General features: G+C 39.8%; 1 protein-coding gene across 1 annotated transcript; it reads right to left on the reverse strand.

Annotated features, from left to right (window-relative positions):
- Positions 1 to 20,978: 20,978 nt before the first annotated feature.
- LOC142174318 (uncharacterized) lies at positions 20,979 to 21,581 on the reverse strand. Its single transcript, XM_075240099.1, has one exon. It carries the CDS (start codon positions 21,579 to 21,581, stop codon positions 20,979 to 20,981), a length of 603 nt encoding a protein of 200 aa, XP_075096200.1.
- Positions 21,582 to 21,880: the final 299 nt, after the last annotated feature.

The raw sequence follows: 21,880 nt of genomic DNA on the forward strand, positions 1-21,880 counted from the left end.
GATCATCATTTGCAGAACTCATGACCTTCGTAAAAACTTGTTTTCTTTAATAATTTGACAAACTTTTTAACCAATACGTATTCAGTTTATTATTATTGCTTTTTGAATTTAGTAGATACCATGCCTATAGGATCTTTGTCCAACATTTAGGCAAGCCTTAGGGCAAAGTTATAAACTAAATTTGTGCTATTAACTACAACTAGCAGGCAGGCCTGATTCGGGCTTCTTATCTGAATTATGTAACAAATCAGTCTGCCTCAACTTTTAAGTTCTTAATCATACCATAAATAGTATGTGAAAGTCATATTAATTATGTGCTTTCTTTCTTCAAGGAGGTATATCTGAGCCTTAGAATTTTGCCTTTGAAACTATAAATAAGCCTAATATCCCTCCCCTTAGGATTAGTAGTCCTAAATGCTTCCGGTACTGATAGGATTAGGACGATTAATAGCATGCAATAATTAAACGAGACCATTCCACGCTTTAATACCTTAACGGGTGGGAAAAGTGTAGATATGGATATGATGACCACGCGATAACGTCTCGTGTAGCCCCTCACTGAGGAGTGATTATCGGATGTTGTGTGGGGTGATCCATATTATTAATAAATCTAGGACCCCCGTTTTCCTTTGTTTCTTTGTTTCTTCTAAATATTTCAAACTATTTCTTTTAAGAAAATCAGCTTCCTTTTAATTCTTTCCAATTTTATTTGTAACCATTATGTGAAGATCCCCTCTTATTTCAAGATTTATTTGCCTACATGTTATTTGCACCCAAATTCACAACAATAGTCTGGCCGGGAACCACACTAGTGGATCCTGAGGGGTGCCTAACACCTTTCCCTTGGGATAATTTCAAGCCCTTACCCAATCTCTGGTTACTCAAATCAAACCTTCTTGGTGTCCTAATATACCTTAATCATTAGGCGGAGACCCTTCAATTCAAACCCAAAAATTCCCAAAAAGGGGAATGAGTTGTCCTCCCAAATGTCATAAACCCGATTTCGCGAGAAAAAGGGGGCACGACAGGTACAACAGTGGGCGTTCCTACACCCAAGCCTAAAAAGCCCAAGACCTCTTCCAAGAAGTCTTCCTCTGTGCATGTGATTGACGAACCCACACTAGCCAAGAGGACAAGATCTGCAGTGAAAACCAAACAATCAAAAGTTTCTGATGATGATGACTGGAGTGGAAAAGAAGAAGAAAACAATTTTGAGAAGGAACAGGACAAGCTTGCCATTTTTGGCAGAAGAAAGATTTTAAAGGGTAGACTGTTGAAGGACCTGGCGGAACCAGGAATGATGAGATTGGTGGATGCCTTAGCTGCTCAGGGATGGAAGGATATGGTCCTTTAGATGGATGGTAGGCTAGCCAGAAATGAGCTGATTGAAATTATGGCCAATGCTGCTTTTAAGGATGGAGTTGTCAGTAGCCTGGTGAAAGGAGTCCAATTGCAGTTTGATGCAGAAAAACTAGGAGAGATCCTGGACATACCCTCTGAAGGGTTTGATGACTATACAAGTCAAAGGTGGCCATGCCTGGACTCCCTCCCTACTGCCCTTGCAATCACCAGGAGGTTTTGTGATTCAGAAGAGGTGAATGAAGCCAGGGCTATGTAGAAAAGTGAGATGAGGCCTGAGCACAAGGTTGTGTTTGAATTTGTCAACAAGTGCTTATTGCCCAAACAGGAGCTAAGCAGTCCTATAAGCCCATAGAGCGTCATCCAACTTCTTTGACCAATCGGTCCTATTTGCATTGACCGTCTTTGACAATATGCTCTTGATTTCCCTATTGGAGACTTCAACTTGACCACTTTCTTGAGGATGATAGGGAGTAGAAACCTTGTGATTGACACCATACTTTGAAAGCAAAGTGTCAAAAGCTCTATTGCAAAAATGAGACTCCACATCACTTATGATTGCACGAGGAGTATCAAACCTTGTAAAAATGCTCTTCTTGAGAAATGAAACAACACTCCGGGCCTCGTTGTTGGGCAAAGCCACGACTTCAACCCACTTTAAAACATAGTCCACCACCACAAGAATGCATGTGTTCCTACACGAGCTAACAAATGGACCCATAAAATCAATGCCCCATACATCAAAAATATCAACCTTAAGAATGGTATTGAGAGGCGTCTCATCTTTCTTCGAAATGCCACCCGCTCTTTGACATTCATCACACATTTTCACTAGTTCACTTGAATCTTTATACAAAGTTGGCCAACAAAACCCACAACTAAGAACTTTGGAAGCCATCCTCGCCCCGCCATGATGGCCACCATAGGGAGAGGAATGACACGCCTCAAAGATACTCAATTGCTGTTCCTCCGGGACACACCTTCGGATCACACCATCTGTGCAAATCTTGAACAAGTACGGCTCATCCCAATAGAAATCCAAACTATCCTATTTGAGCTTATTCCTTTGGTTAGAAGAGAGCTCACACGGGATTATACCAGTCACAAGAAAATTAGCAAAATCTGCAAACCATGGCATACCATTCACCGACACCGAAAGGAGTTGTTCGTCGGGAAATGAATCATTGATCTCTAGGCCATCACGAGGCCTCCCATCCTCCTCCAAGCGGAACAAGTGGTCTGCCACTTGGTTTTTACTGCCCTTCCGGTCCACAATCTCCAAATCAAACTCTTGAAGTAACAAGACCCATCGCATCAGTCTAGCTTTGGAATCCTTCTTCATCATTAAGTACCGGAGTGCGGCATGGTCGGTATGGATTATGATCTTGGCACCCATGAGATACAGCCGAAATTTCTCCATTGCAAACACAATAGCCAAATTTCTTTCTCGATCACCGTGTAGTTCACTTGAGCATCATTAATTGTCTTGCTTGCATAATACACCGGATGAAATATTTTGTTCACTCTTTGACCTAAAACCGTCCCAACTGCAACATCGCTCGCATCACACATGAGCTCAAAGGGCAAGCTCCAATTAGGTGTGGTAATGATAGGAGTGGTGGTCAACTTATGCTTGAGAAGTTCAAAGGCTTGCATATATTTTTCATCAAACACGAACTTGGAATCTTTTTCCAATAGCTTGCATAAAGGATTCACTACCTTCGAAAAGTCTTTGATAACTCTCCGATAGAACCCCGCATGCCCAAGAAAACTTCTAACTTCTTTGACAGAGGTAGGGGAGGGAGCTTTGAAATCACATCAATTTTTGCTTTGTCTACCTCATTACCATGCTTTGAAATTTTATGCCCAAGAACTATGCCCTCTTCCACCATAAAGTGGAATTTCTCCCAATTGAGAACAAGGTTGGTTTCTTCACAACGGGCCAAAGCTCTATCAAGATTCTTCAAGCACTCATCAAATGAATCACCCACAACACTAAAGTCGTCCATGAACACCTCAAAAATATCTTCCACCATATCAGTGAAAATAGCCATCATACACCGCTGGAATGTAGCCGGTGTATTTCACAACCCAAAAGGCATCCGAGAAAAGGCAAAGGTGCCATATGGACAAGTGAATGTGGTCGTCTCCTAATATTCTGGAGCAATCAAGATTTGGTTATACCCAGAATACCCATCCAAGAAACAGTAGAAGGCATGCCCAGCAAGTCGGTCTAACATCTGATCAAGAAAAGACAATAGAAAGTGATCATTACGGGTCACTTTATTTAACTTGCAGTAGTCTATGCATACCATCCAACTGGTGATGGTTTTGGTAGGAATCAACTTATTTTGTGAATTTGCAACCACGATCATGCCCCACTTCTTTGGTACACATTGCACCGGCGAAGTCTAGGAGCTATCAGAGATGGGGTACATAACCCAGCATCCAACCACTTGATCACCTCCTTTTTCACAACTTCTTGCATTGCTTCGTTCAATCTTCTTTGATGCTCCAAGGAGGGCTTTGCATCATCTTCTAGGATAATCTTGTGCATACAGAATGGTGGGGCTTATCCCCCAAATATCAGCTAAAGTCCATCCAATTGCCTTTTTTCGCTTTTGAAGCACCGCCAATGTGGCATCAACCTGCATGTTAGTAAGACAAAGGAAAGAATAACTGGCAAAATAGAACTTGAGCCTAAAAACTCATAATTGAGGTGTGGAGGCAACGGCTTCAACTCCAACACCGGAGGTTCATTAATTGAAGGCTTTGTCGGTGGAGTCTTCCGATTCTCGAGATCCAAAGAATATTTTCTAGGCTCATAAGAGTATGAGCCCACATTCATACACTCCACCCGGCTTGCATCCTCATTGACGTCAAGATTCAATAAAACGGCCTCAAGAGGGTCCTCCACATTGATCATTGCACTGGTATCATCAACTATCACTGCTATGACAAGGTCCACAAAAGAGTACACCTCGGAACTGTTGGGCTGCTTCATTGACTTGCACACATAAAAGACCACTTTTCATCGCCCACCCGGAAGGTGATTTCCCCTGCTTCCACATCAACTAACGCCTTCCTATTAACAAGGAAAGGTCTCCCCAAAATGATAGGAACTTCATAATCCACCTCACAATCCAAGATCACAAACTCAGCTGGAAACATAAATTTGTCCGCCCGGACAAGCACATCATCAATAATACCCAATGGTCTCTTCATCGTTCTATCCGCCATTTATAATCTCATGAATATCGGCCTAGGTTGCCCAATACCCAAAGTTTTGAAAACTGAGTAGGGCATCAAATTGATACTAGCCCCCAAATCACATAAAGCCTTAGAAAAATCCGCACTCCCAATGGTGCAAGGAATTGTGAAAGCATCGGGATCTTCAAGCTTTCGGGCCATTGAATGTACTATTGCGCTAACTTGGTGAGTCATCTTTATAGTTTCACAATCCATGGACTGTTTCTTTGTCACCAAGTCCTTCATGAATTTAGCATAGCCCGGTATTTGTTCAAGAGCCTCCACCAAAGGCACATTAATGGATAAGCTCTCCATCATGTCAATGAACTTTTTAAATTGATTCCCATTTTTCTGCTTCGCGAGCCTTTGAGGATAAGCCAGAGGTGGCCTTGGCAAAGGTACCTTGGCTTTAGGCACCACCGGCTCCGGCATGTCTATTACGTGTTCCGTAGACGGGTTCACGTCATTTTGAGTTTCCACCTCGGCATCTTGAATATCAACCCTCACTTCTTCGTTTACATTGTCATCAATCACATTTTCAACCACCCAAGGAACTTCATCTTCTTGCAACTCAACTTCATCACCCAAAATTTGGTTTTGTTTGGAGGCATTCACATTACCGGCTCTCCCACTTTTTGTAGTTACCGCCACAACATGATTGTTCCCACCCTTCGGGTTAACCACCGTATCACTAGGTAGAGCCCCCTTAGGACGAGTATTCAAAGACAGTGAGATTTGGCCTAACTGCACCTCCAAGTTTCTGATTGAGGCATTGTGGGAAGCCAACTGCGCATCAGAATCTGCATTCTTTTTCATCATTTGTTCGAACATCATTTCAATTCTACCCATATCATTGCTAGAAGAACTAGGACCTTGGGATGGAAATGGGGGTGGATTATTCGGTTGTTTGTACATTTGGAGCCTTTGAAAGTCTTGCCCCCAATTTCCTTGGTTTCCATTATTCCATCCATCTTGATTGTTGTTACCACCCCAATTGTTGTTGTTACCATTCCAATTTCCTTGATTGTTTTGATTGTTGTTCTGATTACCCCAGTTGTTGTTTTGGTTGTTGTTCCCCCAATTACCATTTCCTTGTTGTTGTTGATTTCCCCAATTGCCTTGGGGTCTCCATTGTTGTTGGTTGGAAGAATTGCCTATTTGGCCTTGATAATTGTTCACGTATTGCACCTCTTCACTCTGTCCATCATAACCATCATCTTGAAATCCACCACAATCATTGTTAAATTGCTCTGAATTCCCTTAATTCTATTGACCTCTTTGTCTTCTTTTGTTGACAATCTTGTTGACACCCTCCATAGCATTCACTTGACGAGGGTTTTGAACTTGTTACAACTGTGTCTTTGCAAGTTGGTTCATAGTAGTTGTCAACTTAGCTATAGCCTGCCCATGATCATGTAACTCTTTGTGCAAATGAGTGACTGTGGGGTCACCCTGGGTCATATTGGCTCTACATTGCCAAGCAGAAGAAGTGTCAGCCATCTCGTCAAGAATGACACAAGCCTCATCATAAGACAGCTTCATAAAGTTGCCCCCAACAAGTTGGTTCACTATGCATTGGTTTGTTGTGTTAAAACCCAGAAGTTCTGGGTTCTTATCCCCAACAAAGTCGCCAGAGCTGATACACATCCTTTTTCTACCCCCGGAGGGTGTATAAGGGAGTTTTTTCCAATTTAAGTAACAATCGAAATGGGATTATTTTATTTAAAATTCAGAGTTACCACTTGGGATAATGTATGGTGTCTCAAGTCACCGGTTTCAAATCCCGAATCGAGGAAATATTGACTCTATTTTACAGTGCGCGAACATAAAAATCCGGGTATGGAATTATGTTAACCCGAGGGAAGGTGTTAGGCATTTCTGGGTTCCGTGGTTTTAGCACGGCCGCTCAACTATTATTATTGGCCTATTTGTTTGATTTTAAAACATCTTTGAAACCTATGTGTATTTTTATTCCTTTTAAACCGCTTTTAATAATCTGATTGTTATACAGCTAATTATTTGATTACACATTGCAAATCATGTCACGGGAGCCGTACCCACGATCCACAACATGTTTATTTTATTAACAAGATTAAATTGTGGCCGGGTCACATAAATGTACCCCCGAATTTTAGAATTTAAGTGTCACAACCACGTCACGGGAACCGTACCCGTAGCTATGACAATTTATTTAATTAACGCGCCTAAAGCAAACTACGAGAATTTAAGGCGTTTTTCTACATTAGTTAAGATAATTAATATGAGGGCCATAGATTAAATGACTCAATTGTGTTAATGGCGCGCCTCAATTTCTTTCAAAGGAAATGTATTCAATTAAAAGAACTACGGATATTCATATTTAAACTAATTAGGTATCACAACTATGCTACGGGAACCGTGCCCATAGTCTCGATTTATTTATTGTTAATCAAGCCTAAAGCATGCTACGAGTACAGTTAAATAAACAAGAATGCGAGCACAAAAAGTTTTTCTAAGAATCCATCAAAAATTCCAAATCTGCTTTTTAAATCAAGTCTCATGTCCCAATACTCCAACAACAGAAGAATGTAAACTTTAATTGATTTTCATTAATCTCTTAATTACTTAAATCAATCCAAAGTCCACAACCATTCCGTATATCAAGGAACCTAGCACCATATCAATGTTTAGGTAACCCTTAATCTTTCTAGTCGAGTGAGAAGGATCTCTTGAACTTGAAGTGAAAGTAGCCCTTAGGCCTTTGTGGTAGAGTAAGAAGGATCTCTCGAACTCGAAGTGAAAGTAGCCCTTAGGCCTTTGTAAATTTTGTATTCGGCCAATCTGGCCTTTGTAAAACGATTGTTTGAACATATGTATAAGGTTTTTCTACCCTTTTCGGCTTTCAAAGTTTTCCCTTTGTTTATTATTCATGTTCACAAAGGTTGTAATGCCTTAGCATGAAGTAAGGAACTGTTCGAGAGTTTGAACAATTTTGTACTCATTAAAGTTTTCGAGGCTAGATATTATCGAAGCCTTTTACGATTTTGCCGAGGGTAGCCCTTTTAGTAGGTTTATGAAAGAATTCGAAGGCCTGTTTTGTTACGGAATTCGGACGTCTCCGAACCGTGTTAATTTGGCCGTAGCCTCTTTAGTCAAGGATTTTCCCCTCGGGATTATTTTCCCGTTTAACTTCGAGCTTTCCCGAAGTGTCAGTCCCTGAGTAGGGTGGTCGTGGCCTATAAAGATCGAGAGTTGCCTAAAAGGCCTTATGATCTCGAAGTTTTAATGATTCGATCTCGTTTATTTTTCGAACGGCGAAGTTTTAATGATTCGCTCATTTATTTTTCGGATGGCAGTCCCCGAGCATGGGGGTAATTATCTGAACTCTGGTTATGATCGGCCCTTGAACCTGTTTACATAATAGATCGAGAGTGTGAAACTGTAAAGTAGGAAAAATTTTCTAAGGCATGAGATATTGGCAAGGAAAAATACTTCTCTTTATAATTTATTATACATGTGTACATGTTCTGTGCCAGTGCTCAAGCAAACTATGCGAGCATAGTTCGTTTGACTATTTGGCCCTTACAAATTTTCCTATTGAGACCCTGATGCCATGAAGTAATTTCCTCACAACAAAGTTGACATTCGAGGGTAATTCCCCTAGTATTCGAGGTTGATTGTAAACAAGCCTCAGATACTATTGACTTGTTCTAAGTTAGCACAATCAATGGTTGCTTCATTAAAATCCTCGCTGGAAAACCCATTTGGGAAAAAACCGATCTAAGGAAAAAAGAGTGCAACGCGTGCTTTCAGACCTAAAGGCTTCGTGTCGAGAAGTCTATTGTTGTTTCTGATCGAACACCTGCAAGAGTTAGTTCAAAATATAAATGAAAATGGAAGGGGTCATACCTTAGAATTAGTACCATTTTAAGTTTGATACGTTCTACTTGCTCGGTAGTTGCTCGTCGTTCATCGTGCCGAGCTTGTAGGATCCTTTTCATGTGATTTTGAGAATCTAGTATGGCCCTTCCCAGTTCGGACCCAATTTTCCCTTCATTTGGATTTTAGATATTTAACGTGACCTTCCTTAGTACCAATTCTCCAACATTAAAGTGTCAAAGTTTGTCCCTTCGATTGTAATACCTCTCAATTCGTTATTTCTAGGCGGCCAATCGAATGAAGGCAGCTTCACATCATTCATCCAATAGTTCCAGGCTCGTATTCATGGCCTAATTATTTTCTTCCTTTGTCGCGTATCGGAATCTGATGCTTGGCTCCCCAACTTCGACAGGTATTAAAGCTTCGATGCCATAGACCAAAGAGAATGAGGTAGCCTCGGTACTGGACTTCAAAGTTGTACGATACGCCCAAAAGACTTCGGGAGGTCTTCTCTCCATTTTCCTTTGGCATCGGTCAACCTTTTCTTGAGGTTTTGTATTATGGTTTTGTTGGTTGATTCGGCTTTCCCATTTCTACTAGGGTAATAAGGTGTTAATAAGATCTTTTTGATCTTGCGGCTTTCGAGAAATTTGGTCACATTACTACCGACAAACTATTTTCCGTTGTCACGTGCAATTTCGGATGGTATCCTGAATCGACATACAATATGGTCCCAAATGAAATCGATGACTTCTTTTTCCCTGACCTTCTGGTAGGCCTGTGCTTCAACCCACTTAGAGAAATAGTCAGTCATAAATAAAATAAATTGAGCTTTACCTGGTGACGATGGAAGAGTGTCGACGATATCTATCCCCCACTTCATGAACGGCCATGTGGACAAAAGCGAATGCAGTAGCTCCCTAGGTTGATGAATCAACAGAGCATGCCTTTGACATTTATCACATTTTTGCACAAACTCCTTTGTATATTTTTCCATATCAATCTTGTAATAGCCGACTCGGATTACCTTTCAAACTAGTGATTCGGTGCCTGAGTGGTTTCCACATTTGCCTTCGTGGACTTCCCCCAAAACATACTCGGTATCACCCGGTCTCAGACATATCACGGGTGGAGTATCGAACATCCTCCTGAGTAAGGTTCCATCTTCGGACAAACTAAATCGGGCTACCTTCGTACACAGGGTCCTCGATTCCTTTGGATATAAAGGAAGTATTCCGTTCTTCAAATACTCTATGTACTTGTTTCTCCAATCCCAAGTCAAGCTTGTGGAATTTATCTCGGCATGGCCTTCTTCGACCACTGACCTCATGAGTTGTACAACAACCCCTGAATTATGTTTGTTGTCTTCGACTGATGAGCCCAGGTTTGTGAGGGCATCAGCTTCGCTATTTTGATCTCGAGGAACATGTTGCAAAGTCCATTCTTTGAACCGGCGTAGAGTTACTTGTAGCTTGTCCAAGTATCTTTGCATTCATTCTTCCCGAACTTCAAAGGTCCCGTTAACCTAATTCACAATGAGAAGGGAGTCGCATTTGGCTGCGATCACCTCTGCTCCCAAGCCTTTATCTAGTTCGAGACCTGCAATCATGGCCTCATATTCAGCCTTATTGTTAGTCAATTTTAAAGTTCTAATAGATTATCTAACCATGTTACCTGTGGGTGGGTTCAGCATGATGCCGAGTGCGGACCCTTTTACATTCAAAGCACCGTCCGTAAAGAGGGTCCAGATCCCCGAAGATGTACTCGAGTTGACTAACATTCTCTTTCAACCTCGGGTACTAGGGCCGGCATGTAGTCAGCCACGAAGTCTGCCAAGATATGAGACTTGATGGTTGTTCAGGGTCGATACTCAATATCATACATGCTGAGTTCCACGGCCCATTTGGCCAATCGCCCCGAAAGCTCGGGTTTGTGCAAAATATTTTGAAGGAGATAAGTTGTTACAACACATATGGGATGACATTGAAAATATGGTTTTAATTTCCTAGAGGCGCTTATCAAAGCGAGCGCTAACTTTTCTAAATGAGAATACCTAGTTTTGGCCTCACCTAAGGTCCGACTAACATAATAGACAAGGTATTGCGTACCTTGTTCTTCTCGGACCAGGACTCCACTTATCGTTATCTCCGAGATTGCCAAGTACAAGTAAAGTTGTTTTTCCACTTTCGGGGTATGAAGCAGCGGCGGGCTTGATAAATACCGCTTTAGTTCCTCCAAGGCCTGCTGGCATTCTGGGGTCCATGCAAAATTGCTCATCTTTTTTAAGCAGTGAGAAAAATCGATGACTCCTATCTGAGGATCTCGAAATGATTCGCCCTAGGGCGGCTATATGCCCATTTAACCTATACACGGCCTTTACATTATCCATGACTATGATATCATCGATAGCTTTGATCTTATCAAGGTTGATCTCGATTCCCTGATTGGAAAACATGAAGCCAAGAAACTTGCCTGATCCAACCCTGAACGCGCACTTTTCTAGGTTGAGCTTCATATTGTACTTCCTCAATATATCGAAAGTCTCCTACAAATGTTTAAATGGTCCTCTGCTCGTAGGGACTTAACTAGCATGTCATCAATATAAAGTTCTATAGATTTCCATATTTGTTGTTCGAACATTCAGTTTACCAGGCATTGATAGGTTTCCCCGGCATTTTTTAGTCCGAATGGCATTACATTGTAACAGTAGGTGTCATACTTAGAGATAAATGAGGTCTTTTCCTGGTCCTACAGGTTCATCTGTATTTGGTTGTACCGGGAGTAGGCATCGAGAAAACTGAGAGTCTCATGGCCGGTCGTGGCATCGATCATACGATCGATGTTAGGCAAAGGAAAAGAATCCTTGGGGCATACTTTATTCAGGTCTTTATAATCTACACAGATTCTAAGTTTTTTTCCCTTTTTAGGGACTACTACTATATTTGCTAACCATTCGGGATATTTTACATCCTAGATGGATCCTATTTTGAGAAGTTTAGTTACCTCATCTTTGATGAAAGCGTGTTTTACCTCGGACTGAGGCCTCCTTTTTTGTTTCACCGGGCGGAACTTCGGGTTCAAGCTTAGTTAATGAGTAGTAATCTCCGGTGGGATCCCTGTAATATCGAGATGGGACCAGGCAAAACAATCCATATTAGCTTTAAGAAATTTTTCCTGAGCTCGGGAGTTAACCCCGTGCCCAGGTATACCTTTCGATTGGGCAGATGCTCAATCAGTATGATCTATTCTAGCTCTTCGACCATTGATTTTGTGGCGTTAGAATAATCAGGGATTATGAAGGATCGAGGTATCATATAATCGTCATCCTCGTAAGTTCCTTGCTCCTCTGATTAGGTCGAGGCTGGTGGCTGTGGTTGCTATTTGGCCTCTTATTTTCCCTTTGAATCTGATCCCTTTGCTGATGAAAGCGCCGATACCGGTATCACTCCATCGATTGCAAATATCTCCTTGGTGGTAGGTTGTTCCCCATACACTGTTTTGACTCCCTCCGATTTCGAGAACTTCAGAACTTGGTGAAGGGTCAAGGGCACTACCCTCATGTTATGGATCCAAGGCCTTCCGAGCAGTACGTTGTACCTCATGTCACCTTCGATCATATGAAACTTTGTTTCTTGGATGGTCCCGGCCACGTTTACTAGCAAAATAATTTCTCCATTGGTGGTTTCACTTGCCATGTTGAAGCTAAGTACTCGGGCTGCGGGCACAATTTGATCTTGTAGGCCGAGCTGTTCTATGACCCTTTCTCGAATAATATTGATCGAGCTACCTGGATCAATCAAAACACGTTTAACTTGAATTTTATTCACAAAGACAGATATTACCAGTGCGTCGTTATGTGGTTATTCGATCCCTTCTGCATCTCCGTCATTGAAAGAAAAGGTCCCCTCTGATAGGTAGTCTCGAGTTCGTTTTTCCCTCGTGATTGACACCTTTGTACGTTTAAATACTGGTCCTTGGGGAATATTAACCCCTCCAATGATCATGTGGATCACATTCTATGGCTCCTCCTGCTCATTCTGCCTACTAGAATCTCTATTTTTGAAGTGATTCTTGGCTCGATCGCTCAAGAATTCTCGAAGATATCCCTCACTGAATAATCGGGCTACTTCTTCCCTTAGCTGCCTACAATCTTTTGTTTTATGACCATGGGTGCCATGATACTTGCATATTTGGTTGGGGTTTCTCTGGGTCGGATCAGTCTGTAGAGATCGAGGCCATCTAGTATCCTTGAAACGTCCGATGGCTGATACGATGGTTGATACATCTATACTGAAGTTATATTCCGACAATCGTGTTGCTTTTTTGGGCCCCACATCCCTGTCAAAACCAATCTTGCTCACGAGTCCCCATGAACTTTGACCTTGATCGTTTCTCCTCTCATTCTGTGCAAAGTTTCATCCACACCCGTTGCCTCTTCAGTCTCCATTGTACGGTTGATATCGATCTCTATTCGACCTTGGATCTCGATCGATATCCCTCTTGATTCTATCCATAGGCCTGTTAGGATAAACATACCCGGAAGGAGTCCCAGTTGATCATCCTCGACCCTGATCTTCAACTTTTATCAATTATGTACATCGGCCCAAGTGATAGTTGGATGCTCGATCAAATTTTGCTTCAACTGGTGTGAAGCTATGGAACTCCGAATGTTGAGACCTTGAGTGAAGGCTTGAATAGCCCAGTCATCGGTGACCGGTGGCAAATCCATTCTCTCCATTTGGAACAGAGATACGATGAGCATCTTGTTATCTTTCTGCCTTACCTTGAATAGGTCCGACTTTCTTGTTGCAACCTTAATGGATCCGGCGTGTGCCTTTACAAAGGAATCTGCAAGCATAGCAAACGAATCAATAGAATTGGACGGTAAATTATGATACCATATCATGGCACCCTTTGATAGAGTCTCCCCAAATTTCTTCAGCAATACGGATTCAATTTCATCATCTTCCAAGTCATTTCCTTTGATGGCTCACGTATACGAGATGACGTGTTCATTCGGATCAGTCATCCCATTATATTTAGGGATCTCGGGCATACGAAACTTCTTGGGGATTGGCTTCTGAGCAGCACTTGGGGGAAGGGTTTTTGCACAAACTTTTTAGAGTCTAGTCCTTTCAATATCAGAGGTGCCCCCGGGATTTCGTCGACCATGGAGTTATAGGTTTCCACCTTCTTATCATTTTCCTCGATCTTCTTTTCTCATGTCTCGATCCGCTTCGTCAACTCTTCGAGCATTTTTAGGATAGCAGGATTTGTCTCCGATTCTTTCTCATTCGATTTTCTCGAAGTCGATTCGACCCTGTGCACAACTTCTTGGGACGACTCGAGTTCGATCATGCTCGGTGTGTGGTTTTGATTTTGGAGCTGAGCTATTGCTGCTTACTGGGCCTGCAACATTTCGAAGATTACTCGCAGGCTAATCCCGCCATCTTCACTGCCATGTGCATTCTGAGTAGTTGATCGGGTACCCCCACGAATGCTGCTTTCGAGTTCGACGGCCACATTTCCATTGATGGCTACATGTGAACTGACGTCGATTGGGTCTGCAGTCGGAACTCCATCGAGGCCACCAGGGGGTGAATCGTTTCCTGGTGCAATGTTCTCGTTTCGTAGTGGCTGAGATCATTGTCTACGTGATGAGGTACTGACTGAGAGTTTGACATATTTCAATCTTGTAATCAAAGACGCTTCAAAGAACAAGCGTAAAATGGTGTGTGTTACGATAATTTGTACCAGGCAATCACTATTATTCTTAGCCCACGGTGGACGCCAAACTGTTTACCTTTAAAATTGGATAATAATTAAACTTATAAGTGGTTTTAAAGATATGTGATTTCACTTGGCACAAACTGAGGAATATGAGAATTAATGTTAGAAATTAACTGTAAAATAAAGCAAACCAATATAATGAGCGGTTATGGCCTTCGAGCTAAATCGCCCTCGAACCAATAGAGTATGCTAATAAAAGTATGAACTAAACAGCAGAACTTGAGAGAAAATGTAATGTAGTACTTTGTTATGCATGAATAATATGTTTAAAAAATGATTAGAACCCTCTTTATACAGTAGAGGAATTCTACTTATGGTACAACTCTAAATATAGAAGGAAATTCCATGATTGGCTAAATGGCCGGTCTTGACTTGATACGTGCCGAGATTTTTGCCACGATCCTTGCCCAGTCACGGATATCTCGGCTTTTTGTTATTCGATTTAGCAGGCTTTCTTCGATCATGCTCGGTCCCTATCTCATTTCGGTCTCGATCACGGTTGATCTCGATCTTGATCGATCACCGACTCACGAGCTTAGCAATCCATCTCCGTGTCATGGTCTGATGCAAATCGAGGTCAAGACCATTTCGATTAGCCATGCCAGATTAGAGAAGTCCAATTTTGACCGCATACACTATTATAAGTCCAAACCAATTTTCTTGGACATCTCAAATAATTTTTCAATGGAAATGGGAGACGTGCAAGTAACAACCCTGCTTGACTTGAAGAGATACTTATCCATCGTTAGCCGCCAGGTTATTATTGTTAATCCAAGGTTTAAAAAACAATATTTGGTTCGTGTCGGTGGTTTATAATCCTATTTCTGTTGATTTTATTTGATATTTTAGTCTTAGAAGAAATATTTATATGTTTACTGTTTAGAAATTTGATGTTCCAGTCAAACAGAGCAAGTATTTCGGGTCAACGAGACTTCTCTTGAAGATAAACACCTGGATTATTTAGTGAGTAATTAAGCTGGCACCAGCTTATTTGCTTTAATTGATCAATGATTAAGAAATGTTTTAGTCGCTTAATTATCTGTCCTTTTCTACTTTCTTTGTTTAGCTGTGAAGATTCAAGTTTAAAAGTCAACTGAAAAGGTCTTAATTAACAGAATGCTTCCTATAATTAATGCTAGCTAGAAGAATTAATAAATATTGTGTAGACCAATTAAATATATTTCATTCAATTGTCTGTTGCTATCATAATTGTCTATTTGTATAATTATATATATAATATCATTTTCTGAATGGTTGCTCAACCACATTATATACTCTATGCTCAAGTCAACTTTGACATTTAAGGATCAAAGATAAAAATATTTGAATTACATATCAGCAAATATTGTATACGCATGTTCATATTCCAAAATTTACGTTAATTATTAATAGATTAGAATTATTAAGTGACTTTAAGTGTTATGGTCGTATTTTCAAACTCTTTAACTAATTAAGCAGTAACGTCTTCAATCATAAAAGTTTACTTAAGTATTCATATTAGTTCGTAAAGACACAAATATTAGGACCAGTTGACCACAAGATAATAAATAGTACTCTCTCCGATTCACAATAAATGATCAATTTATTTTGGGCATACCCATTAAGAAAATACTAAATTCTAGACAAAAATAACTAGTGTGACTAAACTTCCCTTAATTAAATATTGCAGCATAGTTATAGTAGCAGTTACTTCTCTTCTCAAATGCGAGGAGTAAATGACTTTTTAAGGATACGTACATAAGGGTAATTTTGGAAAAATAAATTAAATTTTTTCTTGATTATATAAATGGACACTTATTTTGAACCAAAATAAAAAAGTAAATTGGTCACTTATTATGGATGGAAGGGAATACTACGTCAAGAATTTGAATTCGCCACAATGTCATGTTATGATCAGCACATGCTTGAAATAATTGCAAGTAACATGAATAATTGCATCATCATGTTGCAAGTTAAAAGTAGATATGAGAAAATGACTTGCAAATATTCTTATTCATGCGTAGCCTGATATATAAAGGTAGCCTCAATTGAAAGCGACCACACAATGCATAGTAATTATACCGATAAATACTCATTTATTCTTAATTTGAATTTTCATATTTGAATCTAAATATAAAATTGCCTTTGTTAAAAAATGCTTACTCCTAGAATTAATATTCTTTTGTGTAAATTCAGATTTAGTAGGATTTCAATATAAATATCGAACCGAATGCAAAGAAAAATATAAGTTGATCACTAATCAACAAAGCGCAGAACTAGTATTTCGAAAAAGTTAAAATTAGAGTAAGTGGAGTTTGATTTTTACTGGGTGAGGATGAGTATGAGGGCAACATTTGAAGTGCAAATAATTATCTGTACCATTATACATTAAATAAAAACCAAGTATATTCCATTTATTACAAACATCCTCTACGTGGAACTTTGCTAAATTCTAGCAGTGATGCAAGAAAGCACACTTTCTTTTTCCTTATATTTTTGTTTTATAATGTATTAAATTAATTATGTCTGTTGTGATAAGTACATAGGTTAGTGGGAGATCTATCACGAAATGTAGTGGATTAACTAAAATCTCGAGAAGTTCACTTCTGGTCAACAAATGTCCAGAAGGTTCTTTTTCTCTTTTATAATATAAGGATTTAGTATTACAAGTTCTATCTTAATCTGAAGCAAGTTGAAATTGGCTATAATTTTGACTGATAATGTCATTTCATTTAAGCTCATCTTAGATTAAGATTGTGACTTAATTATGAGGAATCATACAAGTTTATTAATTTTACAATAGATGTCATGTTATTATCTGGTTGTTGGTATTGCTAGTTGTTATTGCCTTCTTTTTCTTTCCTTGAGCCGGGGTTCTATCGAAAATAGTCTTTCTACCCTCAAGGTAGGGGTAAGATCCGCATACAAACTACCCTCCTCAAACCCCACTCGTGAGATTATACTCGGTTTATTGTTGTTGTCGTCACACTACAACCCGCCTTCTTTATTCGAGTTTTGGACCAACAGTATGAGCAAATTCTCACCCCAAAAATAACATAGATACCAATCCCTTGCATCTGGTGATAAAATCCAACATTAGAGAGGGGAGGATTGAAGCTGAGATTGAATCAAAAAAGGAAGAAAAAGAAAATTCTGGAGACAATCTTCAATTACAGAGAAAATACAATGGCTTATTAGCAATAACACTGTACATGTGGTGTGCATATATAATTAACTTCTAACACTAACTAATTAACTAACTTGCTACTATACAGTTGTCACCTAACTGACTTTGTCACCCTTCAAGCCTTCATTTATACAACTGTCACCAGCTGTCACTTTAACCATCTCAACACGCCCCTTCAAGCTAGGTGCCATGAAGATGTTCAAAACACCTAGCTTGCACATCAAATGGTGATGTTGAACACTTTCAAGTCCTTTAGTCAACAAATCTGCTGCTTGTTCTTCTGTTGGAATATACACAAGTTGAATCAGTCTTTCTTGCATCTTTTCTCTTATAAAGTGACAATCGATATCTATATGTTTGGTTCGTTGATGAAACACTGGATTGCTTACTATCTACATTGCTGCTTTACTATCAATGAACAGTTGAATTGGAATAGGCAATTCAACTCCCAATTCTTTGAAAACTCCTAGCAGCCAGATCAATTCAGAAACTACCAGCGCCATACTCCTATACTTTGATTCTGCTGAACTTCTTGCTATTGTACTTTGTTTTTTTGAATTCCATGAGATTAGAGACTTTCCCAATTTTACCAAGTAACCTCTTACTGACTTCTTTGAATTTGGACAGCTTGCCCAGTCTGCATCACAGTATGCTCTTAGAATCATGTCACCATCTGCACTCATGAGAATGCCTAATCTTGGTTCACTTCAAGTATCTCACTAATCTATGTGATGCCTCTAAATGTGGCTTCTTAGGAGCTTGCATGAATTGGCTTAAAGTCCGTATTGTGTAGGCAATATCAAGCCTAGTTAATGTCAAATATAAAAGCTTCCCTATGAGCTTTTGATATCTTTTGACATCTTTGAGTGCTGGATCATCTTTCAAGTTATAGTATGTATCATACTCTACTGTTGTCAACTTTCTGTTTTGCTCCATTGGAGTGATTGCAGGTTTGGACCCTGTTAAGCCCAGCTCTGCTATTAGTTCCACTATATACTTCCTTTGGCATAACAATATGCCTTTTTGGGATCTGCTAACTTCAATCACCAAGAAGTATTTCAAAAGGCCCAAGTCCTTGATTCTGATGCCTTTTATGAAGGATTGTCTTAGCTACTTGAATCATATCAGCATCATTTCCTATGATAAGGAGGTCATCAACATAGACAAGGATGATGACAAGTTTAGCATTCTTCCTCAAGGTGAACAAAGAATGATCATGCTTGCTCTGCACAAAGCCTGCATTAATCAGTGCCTCAGTGAGCTTCAAATTCCACTGTCTTGATGTTTGTTTGAGTCCATATAAGGATTTGTGTAGTTTGCATGCCTTGTTCCCCCTCCCCCCGACTACCAAATCTTGGTGGGAGCTGCATATAAACTTCCTCTTCAAGATCACCTTGAAGGAAAGCATTGTAGACATCCGTTTGGTAGAGGTTCCACTAATTCATGGCTGCAATAGCAATAACCACCCTTATTATGACCATTTTAACTACTAGAGAGAATGTATCCTAGTATTCTGGTCCCTCTTGCTGACTATAACCCTTTACCACTAACCTGGACTTGAACCTCTCAATCTCCCCATTGGATTTATACTTGATATTGTACACTCACCTACAGCCAATAGGAACCTTGTCTTTGGGTACATCAACTACTTCCCATGTGTTGTTTAGGACAATTTCTGTTTTCATAGTTTCAATCCATCTAGGGTCCTGCATTACTTCAACTAAAGGATGAACATGCCTTCCCTGGACAAATATAGTCTTTCAGCCATGTTGGTGGTTTTGGATCTCTTAAAGATCTCCTCAATGGAACTGTTGGTTCAATATGATCATTTATAGGCAATGGAACATGCTGAAGTTGTTCATCCGAGGTGTGCTCATTAACTGCTGCTAACTGAGTATCACATGCTGGTTCATCAAGTGAAGGATCAATTGTGGTGGTTGTATCCTGTCTTGTATCATTTCCATTTACTTCCTAATCTACCATTAGTGCAGGTGTCCTTGAGATATCTACTTGAGCATCATTAATCTCCAGAAACAGTGGTAAATATACACCTCTCTTCATTGACTAAAAAGAAAAGATGTTCTCCTTAAATGTCACATCTCTACTCACAAAAATTCTCTTGGCCTTGAGATCATACAATCTATAGCTCTTTTGAGAAACTGAGTACCCCATGTGAACTGTTGCTACATCTCTATGTGAGAATTTGTCAACTTTCCTATGTAACTGTGGCATAACACAAACAACCCATAACCCTTAAATGCAGCAAACTTGGCTTGGACTTGTAAAATACCGTATAAGGAGACCTGCCCCCAGAATTGAGGATGGTATTCTATTTATAAGATAGACAGCTGGTAACACACAGTCTCCCCAGAAATGTAGTGGAATGCTGCCCTGAAATCTCGATGCTCTTTCCACCTCTAGGATGTGCCTATGTCTCCTTTCCACCACTCCATTTTGTTGTGGAGTGTGTGGACAACTGCTCTGGTGAAGAACTCCAGAACTAGATAAGAAATCCTTGCATTCTTAGCTAAAATATTCTTCACCATTATCAGACCTTAACATTTTAATTGCCTTTCCAAACTACACATGCACAAGTTTAAAGAATGATTTCAATAAGACGATAGTGTCACTCTTCAATTTCATTAGAAACACCCAAATCATCTTGGAATAATCATCTACAAGTGTTAAAAAGTATTTATTCCCATTGTCTGTTGGAACTCTATATGGACCTCAAATGTCTGCATGAACTAATTGAAAAATATCACTTGTTCTACTATTGCTGAGAGGGAAAGGCCTTCTAGTATGTCTAGCCAAAGGGCATACAATACAATTATTGATACTACAACCTAGAAAATCTTTATTCTTCATAAAATTCAGCTTCTTCATGACTGCTACTGGAATATGTCCAAGCCTTTTATACTAGGTTTCAACATCAATCTTCACTACTGCTACAAGACAACTTCTAATTCTTCGGATTTCCTTGTATTTGTCTGTTTTCCTTAGAATTAAGAGGTATAAGCCACCTTTCTCTTTACCAATCCCCTTCACCTTCCCAATGAACAGATCCTGGAAGACACAAAATATTGGGAAAACATTCACTGAACATTGTAACTTTTTTGTCAGTTTAGAAGTTATATTTAAAATCGGGCACGCACAACACATCATGTATGGTGTCATCTCCTGTAAGGTTATAGCTGCCTTGATAAGTAACAGAAACAGACTTACCATTTGGCAGGCCAACACTACATCTTCTATGTTCAGGTAACTTTACTATATCATGCAACATATTATGATAATCCATATGATCTGTTGCTCCAGTATCTATGATCCAAGGATCCCTACAGTCTTTCAACAAACTTGAATTATCATTACCTGCCATATTAGTTGTGTGCTCTGCTACCTTGTCTTTGGTCAGCAACCTCATTATCTGCCCATATTGTTCCTCAGTGAAGAAGTTTGACATTCCTTGAGGCATTTTAGCTTTTCCTTTATTTATGGCATTCTCTTGAACATGACTGCTGCTATTCACAACTGCATTTGCCTGCTTGTATTGTTGCTATCTTTTTCCTTTGTATCCAGGTGGATATCCATGTAATTTGTAACAAGTATCCTTTGAGTGGCCTTTGAAGTGGCAATACTCACAGTACAAGTCATTTAGCCTTTTAAACTTCGACCGATTTCCTCTTGTACTCATGAAAACTATGGATTCATTCATTTCATTTGCTAAACTAATTTGAGAATTAGACACACAGACTTTCCTTTGATTCTCTTTATTTATTAACATTGCAAAGGCACGACTGACTGAAGGAGATGGAGATTGCAACAGAATTTGATTTTTAATTGCTCCATATGATTCATTTAATCCCATTAAGAATTGAAAAAGCTTTTGTTGTTCTAGATGTTCAATAAAATCTCTCGTACCAGCAGTAACTAAGAGTGAGGGTATAAGAGAACCATATTCATCCCATAATGACTTCAACCTAGAGTGATAAACATAGATACTAGAGGTACCTTGAGAGATTGTAGCTATTTCTCGTTGGAGATTATAGACTCTAGAACCATTGACTTTGTTGAATCGATCTTCAAGGTCTAACCAAACCTCATTAGCATTTTCAGCATACACAATACCATTTATCAATTCTGGAGATACAGTATTCATGATCCATGTCAATATTGTTGCATTGACTCACTCCCAGTCCTCGCCCAAATCTTTAGTGAACTGAGACTTTGTACAACTTCCATCAATAAACACTAATTTCCTCTTCGCTCCGCAATGCAATCACCATAGCTTTGCTCCAGACGGAATAGTTTTCCGTTCCTTTCAGCTAAATTGAAATTATCACATTGCTAGGATTATCGGATGGTTGCAGGAATAGTGGATGCCTAGGGTTGTCAATATCTAAATTCGCCATTGTTGAGCTTTAATTTCAACTCAAAAGGGGAAATCTATGAACTGGC

Source organism: Nicotiana tabacum, chromosome 20 (assembly GCF_000715075.1).
Source record: "Nicotiana tabacum cultivar K326 chromosome 20, ASM71507v2, whole genome shotgun sequence".
Taxonomy (NCBI): Eukaryota; Viridiplantae; Streptophyta; class Magnoliopsida; order Solanales; family Solanaceae; genus Nicotiana; species Nicotiana tabacum.